Source organism: Erpetoichthys calabaricus, chromosome 16 (assembly GCF_900747795.2).
Source record: "Erpetoichthys calabaricus chromosome 16, fErpCal1.3, whole genome shotgun sequence".
Lineage (NCBI taxonomy): Eukaryota > Metazoa > Chordata > Cladistia > Polypteriformes > Polypteridae > Erpetoichthys > Erpetoichthys calabaricus.
In genome coordinates, this window is record NC_041409.2 from 99,256,122 (window position 1) to 99,276,124 (window position 20,003).

At 45.3% G+C, this 20,003-nt stretch overlaps 1 protein-coding gene across 2 annotated transcripts in view; it reads right to left on the reverse strand.

Moving 5' to 3' along the window:
- Positions 1-20,003, reverse strand: part of akap6 (A kinase (PRKA) anchor protein 6) — a 364,472-nt gene that overhangs the window by 11,097 nt on the left and 333,372 nt on the right. For both annotated transcript variants that reach the window (XM_028821579.2, XM_051919705.1), the window contains exons 12-13: positions 17,751-17,966; positions 9,366-12,396 (exon numbers count right to left, since the gene is read on the reverse strand). In XM_028821579.2, coding sequence (XP_028677412.2) covers positions 9,694-12,396; positions 17,751-17,966 — 2,919 coding nt within the window. In that variant the 3' untranslated portion in view covers positions 9,366-9,693. The remainder of the gene's footprint in view (positions 1-9,365; positions 12,397-17,750; positions 17,967-20,003) is intronic.

A 20,003-nucleotide genomic window follows, 5' to 3' on the forward strand; every position in this document is an offset into this window, starting at 1 on the left:
GCTGAGCGCTGTGAGTAGTGAGAATAGCGCTATATAAATGCAAAGAATTATTATATTATTATATAACTGTTAAGAATTATTATTATCAGACGGCTGAGTGTCGTGATTAGGAGTCGCGTGTACTTAATCGGTATTTTTTAACGCCCTGAATGTTATTTTTTTTAGGTCCTTCTATGGCCGCCATTTTGAGAAGCAGTCACTTCCCACATTGCTAGGGGCGTGGCTTCTAGGGTCGTGACCCGCACAACGGGATAAAAGGTCAGCCAGGAGATCCTTTCGTTATCCAAACCCCCTAAATAAAAAAAGAATAAAAAAATAAATTACAACCGTTGTGTTTGTGCTTCCTGTGAGTTTCGTTTGCCAGTTTTTTTTCGACTTCGATTCTTGTCTCTCGTTGGAATTTGGTCGCTACGTTTATTTTTTTTAATTTGTTTTGGCACTTTATGAGGTTCAGCTCGGTCAATAAGCCACCTTTGTCCGGTTCTCGGCAGGACACGGGAGGGTGACAGCAGCTCAATGGATGAGGACACAGACGCGGGAGTCGGCAGCCCCGGTGATTCACGTACGAGAAGAGGCGGCCACGGGATGGCGAGTGCACGACTGGGCAACAGGAGAATGCGAGGTGAGTTGCCACTCTGCCCTCGGGTCTCATTTATAAAACGTTTGTGTGGATTTGAGCGTGAAAAACTAAATCTGATTTATAAAAATGTGGCGCATGCACGTTTCTACCCAGTTTCCTCGTATGAATCACAATCCTCTTGTAAATGTGTGAACGTGCCTCGAACCTGCCGCCCCGAAACAACCATATATGGACTATGCTAATCAACCTCATGCATATGCAATCTCGATGCTGCAGTTCATTGGCTGGTACAGCAGTCGCCCACCTGACTCCCCGCCCCATAGTAGTCCTATGGCACGGCATTGAAGCGCCTCTCCTCTGTGTTGTGGGAGTCGGGGTAAGGCATAAGGCGCCAGCGTCAGAGCGGGCATTCGCTATCACCTGGCGCATGTAACAACAAGACTGCTGTTAGAATAAGCAGTATGCGCCATCTAAATAACTGAGGGTTCAGCCTCCACGTAGGGCACCGTCAGAAAGTCAGTCGTCTGATCAAAGCTACTCGGGCCTCAAAATAAATGAATCACAGACTGACTCAGGCCACCGAGCCACGACGTTTGTCACTCTCATTTTGGCATCTCAGGTGACTTTAACTGCCCACCATTAATAAAAAATAATAACAAAATTGGCATCGTTCTCACTAGGCGACCCTTATTACAAGTGCTGTCAATTGCCCCGATTACATTGGAAAACCCAGCACTGCTGCAAATTTCCTTTTACAACCCAACCATACAGAAACTGAATATACTGCCCCATCAGTCCTTTATGGCTTCCAGCACAGCGGGCATGATGGAGCTGATGCTGGGTTCAGATATTCCTGACCTGTTCACTCCAAGGTGCCTGTTGCTAGAAAGCCAAAAACCTTGTTGTGGCCTGAATTCGGACAGCCTGTCTGTCTTTCTAACATCGGTGCCAGCTTAGCTCAAAGTTCTAAGAGATCGGCTCATGAGCCCGTCATCACCACGGGCAAGATGAACCAACCAACCCCTAAACGGTCATTTCCTTCATATCTGACCATTGGCATAGTCAGCGCCAAACAAGCTGTGCTGTGTCAAACCACTGAGCTATGGAGAGGCTGTAGGACGTGAGGTTTAGAGCTTTCTGTACGCAGCGAGTGAATCACCCGTGCTCTTTAACTTCAAGTCATTATTGACTAATCCACTTGGACCTCAGCGTTAACACCTGCAGTACACCGTCTGTTGGAATGCATGTAGTAATAAAATGCATTGCAGCTGTCATTCCAACAGATGGCGCATCACATTTTTGTTTGCATAATTTTACATCAGCTATTTATGTTTGAATGTTGGTGTACGTGTGTTTATGTATGTTTAACTTTATACTTTTATGTTTTACTTTAGCTGTTATTCTATGTAAAGCACTTTGGTTGACTGTTAATTGTTTTAAATATGCTATAGAAATCAATAAAACCATAAAACTGCTATGTTAATTCGTTTCTATTTTGTTTTCTGTGTGTTTTAACAAATGTGTGTCCTTATAATGTACTAATTCTGTATTTAGTGATTAGAATGACTTCTACTTGCATTTCCCCTCAGAATTTGTTTTACAGCACTCAGTGAAGAGCGCTATACAAAAGTACGTCTACTGTACTGCATTGTAATATTAACAAGAAATTACATAAGGTAATTTAATGGCAGCCCTTGAGGGAACGGACCACCTGCATGGCATTGGGGCGGGCAAAGCAAAGCACACCTGACTGGCAGTCCTCCGACAAGACAACATGGAGGATTTGAACCCGCAGCATCTAGTGAGGTTAGTGGGGGTGGGGTGTGGGATTGGCCGTCTGCTCCCTTAAGCCATTCCGACATACCTACTCTGAGTGAACGCAGTTCAAAAATCCCAGTGATTCCGGGAGGCGACTTTAAGTTTAATGACTTATCTCATCACAAATGGATTATTCACTTATTAATTCTTATCTCGATTCATTTCTTCAAACTTTCAATGAGGGAGAAATTCCTCTATCTGGGCTGAGAAATTGGCTTCTGGGAGATAGCATCTTTCCTCGCATGATTGTTATTTTTTTATTCTCTCTCTCTAAGCTCTCTCCAGGAAGCCCAGCAGTTGAGGACGTGGAGTGGGACGTCCCCAGGTGACCCATATGGAGGCCTCAAAGGAAGGAGGCGGGTGATCCCAAAGCCCAAAACTCTTCCCTTCGCATCTCCAGCCATTGACCCATCATTGTATGGAAACCACTGAGGTCCACGGCTTTATGACATCTGGTAGGTAGCCTGTCATTGTCCCACTAATCCCAGTGACTACCAGTGTATGTTACCATCTGTTATGGCTACACCAGGGTTCCCCCTCTGGCTCCTGTTTAAATTGCCTCTTTATGTTTTTTATAATATCATTGTGTTCATTAATTATTACTCTATCTGTTAGTTGGATTCATTTTTAGTTATCCTGTAGTAGCTACTGTATGTGTGTATCCTACGTTGCTTGTATTTTATGGGCGGATCCCCAAGAGGCGGAGTCACCTGTCCATCACCATTAAAGCACCACCCCCAGTCCTATTAAGGGAAGCTGGGACTTGAAGTCCAGGGCAGATGATCCACTGGATTCTGGTGGGTCTCCTAAATGTTGTGTTTTCCTGGCTATTTGCCTCTGGTTTTTGACTTTTGTTGCCATGTTATTTGCATCTTGTAGAGCTGCGGACTTCTAATCTGAAGATCGCAAGATGCCTTAGCTGGGTCATCATATTCAAAAAAAAAATCCGCCATGGCTTTCATGTTTTAGTGGGCCACAACTGGCAGATTTCAGTTCTTCACCCAGGAAAAGTGACATTTTGCTTCTGCAAAGTTAGGAACAGATGACCACCTGTTTACACGGCACCATGAGCTTCATTAAGAGAGCCAATGAACACAGACGAGTCCCTCAAACGCCCCGTAGCATCACCTACTCTGGACTCTTCTAATTCCACATCAGCCTCACAAGATTCATCCCAAAAAGCTGAACCCAACAGGAATGCTAAAAGTGCGTAAAAACTACGGATTATCTGAGGTCAAGATTTACTTCTACTGTGAAGCGTGGCGAGCAACGGCATTACCTGTGGTGGGGTTCTATCAAACCACACCAAACCAAACCATGGAGCCCTCCAGCCTTTAAAGACGTTGAGAAACAAAAACAAACTTTGTACTTACAGAAGAAAATTTGGTGGACTTTTTAAAATGAAAAAAAGTCAGCATTAGCGTAAGCCCCCCACCCACCCATTCAAGGGGCTCATAAGTGACTTCATGAGGCAGAAGTGCATAAGAAACAAGAAGAGGTGCATCTGATTATGTGAAATGTTAAAATGTGTGCCTCACTTTTTAAATGTTAAAAATCTAAATACTCTCGATTGTAATAGAAGTCTGTCATTTGTCACCCTCTAATGGAGGTCCATAAAGGGGGCTAGGTCCTTCGCAAAGGATCAAAAATAACCTCATAGTCGTAATCCCTGACCTTGAAATTGTCTAAAATGACAGGCTTATGTTTGAAATCTTCTGGGTGTGGGAGGCACTTAGTGGGCTAGGACCACCGGTAAAGAATCAAATATCAAAAATATGATCATATTTGTGATTAGAAACTTCAAATTAGCATAAAACGACTCCACATGCTGAAATTAGCCATCCCCTTCCTTTCAAAGTTTTGACAAAAGGAGAAACTCGTATCCTATTAGAGGGGGTCGCTTTATGTGACATGCGCAACTTCAAGTCCTTCTGATCATCTCCAAGGAAGACAACTAGGGGTTTACTCCAGAATTCCCAGCACAAAAAAATTGGGAGTGCTCTCCCCTCGACTTTCTCGTAGACTCGGATATGGGGATGGATATTTGAGGAGTAAACCACAAGACACAAATTAAGTTTGTATATTCTGTACACTAAAGAACCATCAACAACAAATCAAATCAAATTAATAATATATTGAACAATTATTATAAAAGTAAAGTTGAATAAATTGGACTCTGCAGCTCCATGAATAAAAGGTCAAGTACCACTTTTAGTTAATGGAAATAGTCCAAAAGTTGATAGAAATCCACGTTTTGTTCTGAATACCTGTGTGCAAAATGTGGTTGACCAAAGTGAAAGTGAACTCAAGTTACTGTGTTTACACACACGGACTTAATTCCTAAAATGGTATCTCCAGGTTCGGGGAGGTCTAAAACGTCACGATTCATAAGTCTTGAGATCGAATTTTTGAACGATTACAATACTTTCCCTACGAGAAAGTAAAACGGACTCAGGGAGGTCTAAAAACGGCGATTCATCAAAATCTCGAGGTTGAGTTTTTGGACGATTACAATATTTTCCCTATACGTCATATATGAGAAAGTAAAAAAGCTCATTTTTAGGCCATTTTTGGACCAGTTTTTAATGGATCGAGAGGGCCAATAATAGGGGGGCACCCCAAAAAGCTTGAAGTCTTGAATACCTTGATGTCAAGACGAGTCCAACGGTGTGTCACATGTGGGGGTTCTCTCGGACTGTGATTTCAAAGTGTTCATGACGTAATTCTTATAAACCTAAAAATGAAAATTTTAAGGCTTCACAAAAACAAAAACATTCCTGTGTACTGTCTCTAAAACCTTTATTTGTGCGACCCAAATTTGGCTTCTTTGCGTCTTTCGAGACCCAGAATGGTCCCCCCGGGACAGTCAACCCCGGGCACCCCCCATGGAGAATCGCCACCGACAGTCGACCCGAAATAAGACAACCCGTGACCCTCGTTTAAGAAACTTTGCTCTAGTGTGTTTGTACACCAAGCCAGCAGGTAGCTCGCGGCACATCAAATTGGCAAGTTTTACGAAAGCGCGCACGATTACGGATCAGCGCATCTTGTCTCCTGTGACATTGTGCCCTGAAATTCCATCGCCTGCAAACTAACTCTCTTCACTTACTTCTGATTTCGACAGATTTGTGAAAAATCAGACCATCCCTGGTTGCTCATTCAAAATGAACGTCAAGTTTGATTCAGTAGTAAACCCCCATCTGTCTCTTATGAGACTCCATGTCTGAGGATTATTGTGAAAAAAATAACCAGGCGATGAATACGTGAGCTTCGAAACGTTTAAGAGAGCAAACAGGTCAGCACCGAAAGAGACAAAGAAAAAGTCGCAGTTCAACATCAACTTGGGGAGTGATGGCCTCCCATTCTCCTCAAGCACACTTCGATGTGACGCACAATTCCTACTGGACTTGATGTCCTGAGGCAGCACAGCGAATCCAAGCCAGAACATGTCCACCACTGTGCTTGTATGAGGTTCTTCAAACATGTCTATGGTTACTGTGGCCAAACAACTTCATCTGTCCAGAGCTGATTGTTCCAGAAGACCCCATCTTTGGGTCTTTGTCTCGATGTTTAATGGCAAACTCTACTCTTGCTGGAAAGTTCTCTTTCCCGTTATCCAGGCAAGTCAAATTCTGCACAAACTTGTTCTGATTGTAGCTGCACACACTTTGTCACCCACTTTTTGGAAGTGTTACCTGAAGATCCCCCAATGACATTCCGGGATTCTTGGAGACCTTTTTTTTGTTTTAGTCTCAAGCTGGCAGATCTTGGGCTGAATTTGCTGGGTCGGCCAGTCCTGGACAAATTAGTGGCTGCTTCAGATCCATGCCACTTGCAGATGGTTTTCCTCACAGTGGAATGTTTGATTTGAAATCCTTTGTCAGACTCCTAGAAATCCACAGCCTTCTTTCTGAGGGCCATTGAGAGCTCTTTTGATCTTGGCATGATGGCACCACAGAGAACTATAAACAAATGGAGAACGTTATACCAAGTAGTGTGGAAGACAGCAGGACCCCAGGGACCTTCAGAGCTCAACGTGATGTTATTTTGGGGGCTTTACCATATAAACTCGCGTATAAGTCGGGTCTTGAAACCTGTAAAATCGATCATAAAATCAGACCCCGACTTATACGCCCGTTCAAAAATATGACACTTAATTTTTTTTTACATTTTCTTCCCTCCTCCTACGTTTAATTTAAAAGCAGCTTCATATTTCATTCTGATCGAACGCTCCATCATAAATAAGGGATGCTCTAATGATAAAGATGTATGAGGGTGCGAGATACAAAAAACACAAATCAGTGTAAACGTCGCTTCGGAATAGTTTGGCATTACCGTGTGGTCACGTAGGCACAATACATAGAAAATAAAGACCGTGTGCTCCGTGGTGAGCGGGCGTTAGCATATCGTAATCTCTTGGACCAATAGTGGAAGTTTTCTGCATTCGACTTATATGACTGACATGATAAAATACCAGAAATTATATGGCAAAATCAAACCTCGACTTATCCACAGGAGAACATAAACGCGAGAATATGCGGTAAGTGGATAGGACTGGTGAGCTTAGGTGGGCTGAATGGCCTGTCCTCGTTTAGCTTGTACTAATGTTAATAATAATAATAATAATAATAATAATTCTTTACATTTATATAGAACTTTTCAGGGTACTCAAAACACTTTAGTGAGTGGGGAGCCCTTTCAACCCCCACTAATGTGTAGCACCGACCTGAATGACGTGACGCCGACCATTTTTGTGCCAGTGCTTATCAGATGGTGAAGGGGTGAGAGACAATTAGCCAATTAGAGACAGGGCATGATGAGGGGCCCAGAATGACTAGGCCATGGTGGGCAATTTATCTGGGACATCGGGATACCCCCTACTCTTTACAAAGGATGCCCAGGGATCAGTTTTACGTCTCACATGAAGGACGGCGCCATTTTTACAGCACAGTGTCCCCCGTCACTGCATTGGGGTATTGGGATCCACATTCAGACCACAGGGTAAGCGCCCCCTGCTGGCCTCACCAACACCTCTTCCAGCAGTCACCCAAGCTTTTCCTAGATGGTCTCCCATCCTAGTGCTGGCCGGGCCTGAACATGCTTAGCTTCAGGTGGGTGACCTCTTCTGAAATGCAGGTGGCATGGCTGCTGTTCTAATGTTCCGATGATGCCACACAAATCAACAGCAAAGAGAACACCAGACCCTCAATATCCACGGTTTAAAAAAGAAAGACAGTCTGGTCTACCTTCAGGTTCCATAAGAAGGTTCTACTCATGGGCACCTCATCTAGAACACATGATTCTAACTTGATGGATCTGTGGTGGTGATAAATGGAGGGGTGGGCTTACTTTATCCATGTGACAACTCCACATTGTTGGTTTGTTTAGATTATGAAGAGGAATCGATTTGATGTTCCACTTGTAGACCACCTTTATCTGTAGACACTGTTTGTATGAAGATGTGCTGTTCAAATATGTTGTAAAAGTCAGCAAACGTCACCAAGACTTTTAAGGATTTTCAAAACTCGACTGGATGTTTTTTTACTTTCTCGTATACGAAGTACAGGGAAAGTACTGGAATCATCCAAAAATCCGACCTCGATTTTGATGAATCTCAACGTGTCAGGCCTCCCTGACTTTCTAGTATAGAAAGTATAGAGAAAGTATTGGACTCGTCCAAAAATTCCATTTCGAGATTTTGATGAATTTCAACATTTCAGACCTCCCTGACTTTTTTTGTATATGAAGTATAGGGAAAGTATTGCACTTCAAAGCCTGCCCTTGTAGGGCAAGGGGGCGGGATATTAAGGGTGATTGACAGATGGCCCCACCTCTTGGGGAATCCACCCACAAAACAGAAGGAACATCTTGAGACGAGACGTGACTTTTTGAGAGAGTTTTTGGAATGAAGTCCGGCGAGACGGTGACTTGTACCATGAGATTCTTTGAAGTCGCGCCCTACTTAACAACCATTTTCAAACAAGACCGCGGTCATCTAACCTCTCAGTCGTGTGAATGCTTTGGGCAGACACACTTCCTGTGCTCTCAGCTCGCCTAAATAATTTTATACGTTCTAGATGACACGTCAACGACTAAACGAAGAAAAAGTCAGGTAATTTATTAGAGATAAAGAAATTAAATTCACTCACGTTTTAGACCTCCCTGACTATCTCGTCTACGAACTATACAGAAAGTATTGGAATCCTCCAAAAATTCCATTTCAAGATTTTGGTGAGTTCTAAACTGGTCAGAGCGTTAAATTCTGCTACCCTAAGGAAGCCAATAGAAGTTCACGCCGAATCCACACGGCGGCTCTTAGACCCAGGGGACAGAGCTGGCACTGTCACTCTAACCTGACAAGACCTTGTCATTGCTCCGATGTAGGGGCATCCTGGCACATTGCACATTGTGTCGTCCTAGCGAGAGTTGTTACAGAATATCTGGGGCCTCTTTCGAGTGAATCTCCCTGTATAATCATAAAGTCCGGCGACATCTTTTTTTTTCCAGATATAGAATGATGATCTTCATCCAGCTTGTTGGGTGGCCATCATCTGTTCTACACAGACACCTTTACAAAATGCCTCAAAGCCTACACCCGGGCCTGTTCATCCCAGGCACAAATATAATGTAGGGTCATTCTGTGGGGTGCACTTACTTTTTCACAGGGCTCTCGGTACATAATTGTAGGCTAGCTCACTAAGCAAGGAGATCAAATAATGATAAGAATGAGGTACTGATTGTGAAATGGAATAAGAACCCTGTGGTCATAGGGGGTCCCGCGGGGCTGTACTGGACAGTTACAACTGTGGGCCATTTCTGGTTTTTTTTTGGGTGAGTTCTAAACTGGTCAGAGCGTTCATTTCTACTACCCTAAGGAAGCCTACAGAAGTTCACGCTGACTCCACACAGCGGCTCTTAGACCCAGGGGACAGAGCCGGCACTGTCACACTAACCTAGTGTCACCTACCTGCACACGGGGTGACTTGGCCTCCTGAAGAGCGCGACATCCGCTTCTGCCATGTTTCTGTTTCATCCGCGGTGAAGCCGGGCTTTTCTCGTCCCTATCGCCTTTTCTCATCTGAGGACAGTTAATTTTAGGATTAATATAAAGGCCGTCTTCCTCTTTTAAAGGATTTGTACTGGAGCAAGAGTCTCTTATCTTAGTCATTACAGGAGAAATATTGGATTCAAGCGTTTTAGTATCTGCAAAACATTCAGCAGTGTCTATCAGGGTTTCACACGGAAAAGGATTAAGATAAGACGCCTCATTATGGTCCTCTAACTGGCTCCGAGCCTCACTTCCTTTCAAAAGAGGAGCGGCCCGCGTTTGGCTTCTCGCCGCTCGTCCCGGTGGCCGGCCTGTGGCAGTCGAGTTTGGGGCCGTCGTGGTCGTCCTTCTCACAGGCTTCGAAGAGCAACTCCTGGTCTCCGTCTGCGAGGGCGGTGGGCAGAGGGGTGCTGCTTTTCTCCTCATCGTAGGTGTTGACTTCGCCACAGTCGCTGTCGTGGGAGGACAGGGAGAGGTAGGAGTAGAAGTCGCCCTTTTTCAGGCGGATCGGTCGGTGCGAGTGCTCCAGCACCTTGTCTCTGATCTGGGCCACTGGGTTGGGACTCCCGGCCTCCGTGTCCGAGTGCGTTTTGGGATTCAGAGCCTCCGACGCCATGTCGATGATCTCCATCACAAAGTTGTGCACGGAGTCGTCGTCTTCGCCTTTGTCCTCCTCGCTGGGCGGCGACTGGTGGGTGCAACATGAGCTCCCTTTGCGTCTTTCTTCACAGTTTGCGGGGCAGAGGTCAGGACTGCTGTCATCGTCGGTCATCTCTTTGGTGTACCCTTTGGAGTTACGGAGGGGCAGGAAAGAGCGGAGGTGACTGATGGAGCTGCAACAGGGAATTTCTCCCCGGAGTTGATTTTCCAGATAGGACTCCTTGTAGAGCGAGGAAGGCAAGCTGCGTTTCGAAGATCCAGCACCCATGGCCAGGCCCTTTGCACTGTCCGCCAGCGAACAGAGAGCCTCCCCGCCGTTGCCGAAAATCGTTTCCTCCTCCTCTTCGTCTTCGTCCTCCTCCTTCAGAAGCTCATCCTCCTCGTCTTTTCCTTTCAGATGCCTACCTTCCACATTGCCGTTCTCCATGTCGTCGACATACTGACTCCGGTAAGGACGGGTCTGCTCGGCTAGAACCTTCCGACCGAACCCCCATTCCTTCTGGCGAACTCCTTCAGTTTTCGCCTTGACGCTCGATTCCAGCAGTTTCAGCGCAGAGCGGCTTAAGAATCGTCGTTCGTGCGCCGTTATCACGGGCCTGGCTTTCTCACCACAGAGGGCGCTGCACTGCAACTCGTCTCCCAACGCAGACTCGAGCTTCTCCCTCGCCGGGCTTGTTTTCGGTTTAATCCAGTTCTGGAGTTCACTCTTCATGTACTCCAGTCCCGAGACGAAGCTGCTCTCAATGTATTCATCATCCGTGGCGATGCTCGAGTTATCGTCATCGTCGTCATCCTCGTCGTTCTGGACACCCAGCTCCTCTTCGGTCAGAGTCAGAGTGGAACTCGATAGCAGATCGCTGTCGTCTTCATCGTCATCTGTACACGCCGAGGTGCAGGACACGTTGACGATCATGCTGATGCTGACGTCGGCCTCGTCGGGGATGGCTATGTGATGGACTTGCTTTCGAAACGAGGCGTTACAGTCCACGATTCGGTTTCTCTGGACGGCGATGTCCTCGGAACAGAGGGAGAAATCCTCGCTGCTGCTCAGCTCGGTGAGGGAAGCCGCCGAATCTTCATTTATCGAGGAAGTGACATCAAGGACCAGCTGGCTGGCTGGCGCCGCTTTCTGGGAGCTGCTCTGTAGCGTGATGTCCGAGATGCTGCGCTTCATCTTCTGGCTTAAGGGGTTCTGGACGTTCTCCAGGCGCTTCAGCAGGTCCAGCGTCCTCTTGCTGAGCTCGCCCAGGGAATCGCTGCTCAGACCCAGCTCTGCCCGACTCTGCTGTCTGGACATCTCCTCGGTGCTCCTGCCAGAAGCCAGCCAGCTTTCCAGCGAGGTGCTGCGGTGAAGAGCCTCCCGGCTCGACGTAAACAGATCTCCGGCAATGGAGAGCGAGTCCAGAGAAGAGCCGCGTGACAAAACAGCGAGCACTCGGCTGCTTTTCGAGTCGCTTGAAGTCCCATCTTGAGCTTTGGCAGACTGGACTCCTTGGAACCCAATGTCTCCCTCTACTGGCCGGGCGTCACACCTGCAAGTGATCTGCTCTGTTTCTGATTGGCTGTCACCCGAGATCTGCTGCTCCTGATGCACGTCCTCATTGTTTTTGCAAGGCTGAGCTAAGCCGTACACTAAGCCTGTGCTGTCCCTGGTTTCGCAGTACGACGAGTCGTTGCTTCGGCTGACGTCGGTCTGGTTAGGGTCTGCACCCCGGCTGCCGGTGCTACTGCTGCCCTGCTGCTCCTCGGCAAGCTTGAGCGAGCAGATCTCTGAATTGGCGGTGGTCTCGGTGTCGCCCTCACTCACAATGCCACTCTCGCTTTCTGACCGCCGAGTCTCGTCACCGCAGTACACGTATTTGCCTTCTTTGATGGTGATGATCCCCCCGAGTAAATCTGGTAAGGACTCGGTGGAGGAGAACGACGAGTCTTTGCTGAGGCTCTTCTTCAACAAGTTGGGCTGCTTGACGTTTGAATCCCCGGCGGGTGTCTTTGGACCGAGTGTGCGAGGACCACCGTACAGCTCGACGCCATGCAGACTGTACACTTGATATATCTGTGGGTGGGTGGGTGGAAGGCAGAGACTGGCACCTGCCATGTGCTCATATCGATCCATGCAGACATCATGAGCCACGCTCTCCGGGGTCCGGCTGGGTGCTCCTTCAAAGTCACATGACTCCATATCGATGCTGATCAAGTTGTTACTGATGTCCGTCTCATCCCATTCCCAAGAATCCTCTGTCGTTGAGTTCAAATCCAAGAGTGCCGGCTCGACGATGTTCACAGGTACCTTAGCGTGAATAGAAAAGAAGAACAAAACGGTCACTTCAGAATACAACGCTACCATTTATAGAATACAGAGATGGGGACTTAGAGGGTCAGGCAAGGGACCATCAACTGGATGACCTGGGACATCGGTCACTTCAGCAGCTGTGCTGTGGCATTTGTGTGGGGACCTGACCAGCTTCCCTGGTGGCAGCAGCTGAGCACAGAAAGATGGCTAAGCTGCTGGCTATCGTGTGGTGTATAAGGCTGATTATACAGTGGTGCTCCAGGGGGCGCTATTGGGGGCTTATTTATCAGCCACCATTAGATGTGACAGTGTAATCTTTAGCTATGTTAAGATGTTCATTTTAATTGGGGGAAAAAAGGACAAATTTATTTACTTACACAGTTGATTCTCTCATTCTGAGTGGTTCTTGTGTGTTGGGTGCTTTAATTCTGCTCTTTGCAGTCGTATTGTGACGTAAAATGGAATTCTGACCTACATGTCTGACCAGAAAGCAACACATCACCGCTCTTGGGAACCATAAGAAAAACAGTTAAATACAGAACTCATTTTATTTAACATGGAAATGTTTATTACAAAGACTGTGAAGGCGTCCTGTCCAGGTTACAATCACAATTTACACACTGGAGTAGCACCAGGGCAGCATCATGGTGGCATAGTGGTTAGCCCAGGAGACTCACAGACACAGCGTCCTGGATTCAAGGCTGAGGCCTGACGCAGTCACTGCACGTGGATACAAAAACATGAGATGCAGTACATCACACAAAGGACAATGCGAAAGGTGCTATATAAGAGCGGCGTGTGCGTGCTCAGTCTGGGCGGGACTTCAGATGAGTGCCTCGGCTTTCCTCCAGTTCACCCATCTTATATGCTGCCTTTCATATCAGTCTGTATTTTATACAGTGCTAGGAAACATTTTAGTGCCTTTCACATTGCCTGTGTATTATATATACTGCATCTGATATCTATTTATCCTATATAGCGCCTTTTCACATCTTTCTACCTATGTATTTTATAGTGCTGTCCAACTTGTATAGTATGTTTAACATCTGCCTGCCTACATACAGTACATATTATACGGTGCCTTTCACATCTAAGATTTTATAGTGCTATCTAGCTTATATAGTATGTTTCACCTCTATCATATGCTACCTTTCACATCTGTCTACCTGTGCATTATATAGTGCCTTTCACACTGCCTTTGTGTGATATACTGCATTTAATATCAATCTTACACCATGACTTTTAAAGATATCTAAGTACCACATACTGCTATCTAACTTATATAGCTCCGTGTGCATTGACTGTTTACTACACACTGCATTCCATACTTTATATATTGCATTTTACATCTATGTATTTTATAGTGCCCTTTCACATATACCTACTTATTATATTGTGATGTCTAACTTATATAGTGCCTTTCATATTGAGCTATATATTATATACTTAACTTCATATGTATTGCATATTCCTTCTTATATTGTGTCTTCCACATCTATCTGTATATGCATTACATAGCACCTGATGAATCCAAGTTTGTCTGAAGAGTGCCTTTCACATCCATCCATCTATCCATCTATCTATCTATCTATTATATAGTGCCTTTCACATCTATCTATCTATCTCTCATATAGTGCCTTTCACTCTATCTATCTATATATCTATTATATAGTGCCTTTCACATCTATCTATCTATCTATCTATCTATCTATCTATCTATCTATCTATCTATCTATCTATCTATCTATCTATCTATCTATCTATCTATCTATCTATTATATAGTGCCTTTCACTCTATCTATTTATCTATCTATTATATAGTGCCTTTCACTCTATCTATCTATATATCTATTTATTATATAGTGCCTTTCATATCTATCATGTCTAGCATGTTTTTCTTACAGTGTGTCTGTATATCATGTCGTGTGTATCCCTTCCGTGTCTATGTGTCCATTAATTTGTTCAGTGCCATGTACAGTCTATCTATCTATCTATATCTAGTGATGCCCTTTATATGGTGCCCTTTTGATCTCTCTCTCTATTTATTCCACAGAGCCTGCCAGTGCTGACACTGAGTACCAGGGTGTACACTTACAGTGCCTTATGCCAGTCCTGTGAGCACTTGAAGAGTGCAGGTGCCAACCTCACACGGTACAAACACTTCTCATAGATAGACGTTAGATGTGAACTGATCTGCCGATGCTCTGAGGGTCTTGCTGAGCCCCCTTTTCCATTGGATCGGTCATAATGTACACATGGCATGCCTCATTTATCTCTCTGCTTCCCCAATTCTCTGTGTCGTGTCTTTTTCTCTTGTGGCCCGACGTGAACGGGAACTGGAGAGGTGGCATCATGGTGGGCTCCTGTACTTGTTTTCTCTTTCTGCCTCCTCCCATCATCTCCAGCCCAATCTCTACTTCATCTGGTGTTACTGCCACTCATGCTGGTATTCCCAGGATATGCCACTGTTCCACGTTGCTCCACTCACCCGCCCCCATGTTTTATGCCCAGTCTTGTCATTTTAGTCTCTGAAGCTTAACTAAGCACTCAAAACCCCTTCACACAGCCAGCATTGGACACACAGAGGAGCCGCTGGTCCAAACGCCACAGCCACACTGCAGAGTCGGGATGTGGGGACGAGCTGTGTGGCTGTAAGTACCAAGCGCTGTGCCCCATGCAACTGTAAGTACCAAGGTCCGTGCCCCGTGCGGCTGTAAGTACCACGCGTTGTGCCCCATGTGGCTGTAAGTACCAAGGGCTGTGCCTTGTCTGGCTGTAAGTAGCAAGGGCCATGCCTCGTCTGGCTGTAAGTACCAAGCACTGTGCCCTGTCTGGCTGTAAGTACCAAGGGCCGTGCCTCGTCCGGCTGTAAGTACCAAGCACTGTGCCCCATGTGGCTGTAAGTACCAAGGGCTGTGCCCCGTGTAGCTGTAAGTACCAAGCGCTGTGCCCTGTCTGGCTGTAAGTACCAAGGGCCGTGCCTCGTCCGGCTGTAAGTACCAAGCACTGTGCCCCGTGTGGCTGTAAGTACCAAGGTCCGTGTCCTGTGTGACTGTACCAAGCGCCGTGCACTGTGTGGCTGTAAGTACCAAGCACCGTGCCCCCTGGGCGCCGTGTCAGTGCCAGGCTGACTCCATGTAGCGGCCTGCCCAGCCAACTTCAACAGTTAAACAGATGACTTGAACTCGAGTCCCGAACACAAAGGTCTCCTCACATCGAGCTCCTTCATCTTGTTTAATCTCACGCGCTGGCAAATGGAACACTTGCTTAGGTGGGTCGTAATCTTCTATCATGAATTTTTATTCGATTTCGCTTTTGTTCTTTGCGTGCTGATAACAGAAATACTAATGAGTGAGAAAGGACGGCTAATGCATAATAAAACTCTCATGTGCGAGAATAATCAATCAGACTAATCAAATAAGAAAGACGCAGCGGCCAGCGGCAGAGCCCCCCACTCAACACCGGTGGGCTCGAGGAGGATGGACAGAGGAGACAGACAGACAGACGGGGCAAAGATGGGAAGAAGAACTGATGGACAGGAGGAGCAGCGAGAGTTCAAGAAAGTACAGATGGAAGGACAAGCAGAAGGATAGACAAATGGACGAATGAAGACATGGAAAAAAGTGATAGCTGAAAGGGCGGACAGAGGTGTGAAAGTACAGAAGGGTGGACGGGTGAATGGAAAGATGGAGGGGATGATGGACAGATGGATGGCAGGAGAAAGGGAGAGACATGTGAAAGTATCCAAGGATGGACAGAAGGAAGACAGTTAGCTGGATAAACGGATGAATGAAACCAAGGATGGAAAGGTGGGTAATGGTTCAAAAGGGGCCGTTGAAAAGATGACAATGGATAGATGAATGGAAGGATAAACAAAGAGACATGTGGAAGTGTGTGTGCAAGGATGGAAGAACAGAAGGAAGGATGGATTGTTGGAGAGATGAATGAAAGAAAAGATGGAGGGACATGTGAACGTATGAATGGATGGATGAAAAGAAGGAAGGATGGGCGGTCCGTTGGAAGGCTCATTGAACAGAGGGATAAACAGATGAAAAAGGACAGAAGGAAGAATGGAGAAATGGATGGACGAGCACATGAAAAAAATGACGTGTGAAAGGATAGATGGAGGTGTGAATGTATAGAAAGGTGGAAAGATGAATGAAAAGATGGAGGAGGTGATGGGCAGAGAGATGGCAGGAGAAATTTTGGAATATATGAATGTATGTGTGGATGGATAGATGGACAGACGGAAGGATAGTCTGATGGATAAACAGATAAATGAAAGGATGGATGGACGGTGAGGCAATGATTACAGGAATGGAGGGAGGTGACAAAGGATAGATGAACGGCAGACTTGTGGGATAGATGGATAAGCAGATTAATTAAGTGATAGAAGGAAGGATGGATGGATGGATGGATGGATGGAAAATTGATGTTTGAAAGGGAGAATGAAGGTATGAATACAGGAACAGGTGGAATGAAGAATGAAGGGATGGAGGGGATGATGGGTAGGTGAATGGAAGGTTAAATGGACGTATGGATAAAAAGATGAAGGATGAACGGATGGATGCAAGTTACAGAAGACGATAACTTGCCATTCTCATTTCAGGGTGGCAGGGGCCTGGCACTTGTCTATTAATGTCACAAAAGAAACTGACAAGTCCTTCTTCCGTCTCACCAGCTCCAATAAACAAGCTTGTTTAACGCAGAGAAGGACGGCTGGTGGTGAAGACGCAGTTGTTCTCTGCCACTTCACGGCCGAGCCCTTTGTCTTTATTTAAACTGTTTCATGTGTTGTCGTCCTCCACTGCAGACTGGAGACCTAATGCCAAAGTCTGAAAGGCTGGCAAAGGCAGTACCACCACTGAAGTGTCACAGACCGACACGCTGAGTGAGCACTGTCACTTAAATGCACTCTGCTCATTAAAGGCTATCCCACCGCTACCACCAACTTAACCAACATCAGTTCTCCCTCTAGTGTTCACCCCTGGCTTGGACTGGGCAGTGCCCTGTGCTGGCTGGGCAAACTCAGTGGCTGAGCTCAAAAAGAGGTGCATAGGTACAGGATGGCATGTCATGAACAACATCTGAATGTCAGATTAGCTGGATCACATGATGTACAAGGGGCGGGGCTAACCTCAAAAAACAATGACGTGTGCTTAATTGGGGGCTTCAGTTAAATAACTCTATGTTTATATAGTGCCTTTACCTAGTGGCCATTGCCTAAATATCATTTTTGCTTTATTTTCTTTAAAATAGAATGTATTCAGGTAAACACATAAACAAATATCTGAAAGCCTCAATAATACTGTATATTCCATATGGGGGGCACAGCGGTTAGACGAACTTACCTGCTCTTCACCAAGACTTTTCTGCAGCCGATTTTGCCACTGAATAGCTTGCATGACAATGGCTTCCCATCTCCTTTCCAGGTTGACAACAATGAGCTGCAGGGATTGCCTCTCTGAATCGAGGATGCAGGTGTCTTGTTCTTCTAGAAGCCGCTGGCACAGACGCAGGACAGAGGTGACACCACGCCGACGCTGCTTAATCTCGGAGCACAGGGACTGTGGAGACAGAGGCACGATCATTCAGAACATGCACCACAGAAAGAAATATGAATGACATAACCTGACACTCTTAGTCTAGTTTAGAGTCACGGAGGATAGGGGTAGGTGGGCTGTCCCAGCAGCACTGGGTACAAGGCAAGAAGTGACATCCCCCACAAGGAGCCAGTCCATTGAAAAGCCCACTGGAAGACACGCACACACTGAGCCAGCCCTGAGCCGCCAGGTAACTCATCCTTTGGGGGAGTGGGGGTCTGGGGCTTGGAGGAAGAGGGGAACAACGGGGACTTACATAGACACAGTGAGAACAAGCAAACTCAACACAGACAGCAGCAGGAGTGGGAGCTCTGGAGGCAGAAGGTAAAGTCCTGCGCGCCTGTGCCACCCGTCTATTAAAATGAAAGAGCTGTAAAACAGCTGGGGTCTTAGAGCAAAGAGCAGGAAATCACTCAGTCGGGTCTGATCATCCACACGGACCTCCAAACAACAGCCGTGGTCACACCAAGACATGAAAACAATGAAATGGGCCACAGTAGTTAGACGTGAAGATCAGCCTGTGATGGTGAAAGACAAACAAACCAAAAAAACGCCTTTTAGGGATCTGTGCACACAGGATTGGTGAATGATCTGTTATATAGTGCCTTTCATATAGATATGCATGTATACAGTGCCTTTCACGTCTATCTATCTATCTATCTATCTATCTATCTATCTATCTATCTATCTATCTATCTATCTATCTATTATATAGTGCCTTTCACATCTATCTATCTATTATATAGTGCCTTTCACATCTATCTATCTATCTATCTATTATATAGTGCCTTTCACATCTATCTATCTATTATATAGTGCCTTTCACATCTATCTATCTATCTATCTATCTATCTATCTATCTATCTATCTATCTATCTATCTATCTATCTATTATATAGTGCCTTTCACATCTATCTATCTATTATATAGTGCCTTTCACATCTATCTATCTATCTATCTATCTATCTATCTATCTATCTATCTATCTATCTATCTATCTATCTGTCTATCTATTATATAGTGCCTTTCACATCTATCTATCTATCTATCTATCTATCTATCTATCTATCTATCTATCTATCTATCTATCTATCTATTATATAGTGCCTTTCACATCTATCTATCTATCTATTATATAGTGCCTTTCACACCTATCTATCTATCTATCTATCTATCTATCTATCTATCTATCTATCTATCTATCTATCTATCTATCTATCTATCTAGTGCCTTTCACATCTATCTATCTATTATATAGTGCCTTTCACATCTATCTATCTATCTATTATATAGTGCCTTTCACACCTATCTATCTATCTATCTATCTATCTATCTATCTATCTATCTATTATATAGTGCCTTTCACATCTATCTATTATATAGTGCATTTCACATCTATCTATCTATCTATCTATCTATCTATCTATCTATCTATCTATCTATCTATCTATCTATCTATCTATCTATCTCTGCCAACTACGCTATCTATCTATTCCTGCCAACTACGCTATCTATTCCTGCCAACTACGCTATCTATCTATCTATCTATCTATCTATCTATCTATCTATCTATCTATCTATCTATCTATCTATCTATCTTTTACTGTCTTTCAAAAAAACAGCAAATATAATAAAGGAGGTGCAAGGACAGGCCCTAAAGGCAATCCACAGCAAACAACGAGCCAATCACAATGCAGAAATCAAAGTGAAGCGAAAACACAGGAACTCCTGCGGCACACCCCTCTGCTCCCCAAACCACATTCAACCAGGATGTCCCAAATTGCTTGGAGAAGGCCGCTATAGGTGGAGGTGTGAGAAGATCCTTACGGATCCATCAGGCAGTCAAGAGCCACAGACACCAAGAGTCACCACCTGACCTTAGGTTCCAGTGCAAGGACAACTTCCAGGACCCTCCCTACCATTTTACGCTATGCTTCCTGTTGGGAAATGTAAGTGGATTTGAAAAATAAAACTTGTCTTTCCAGCAGAGGGGTCACTCTG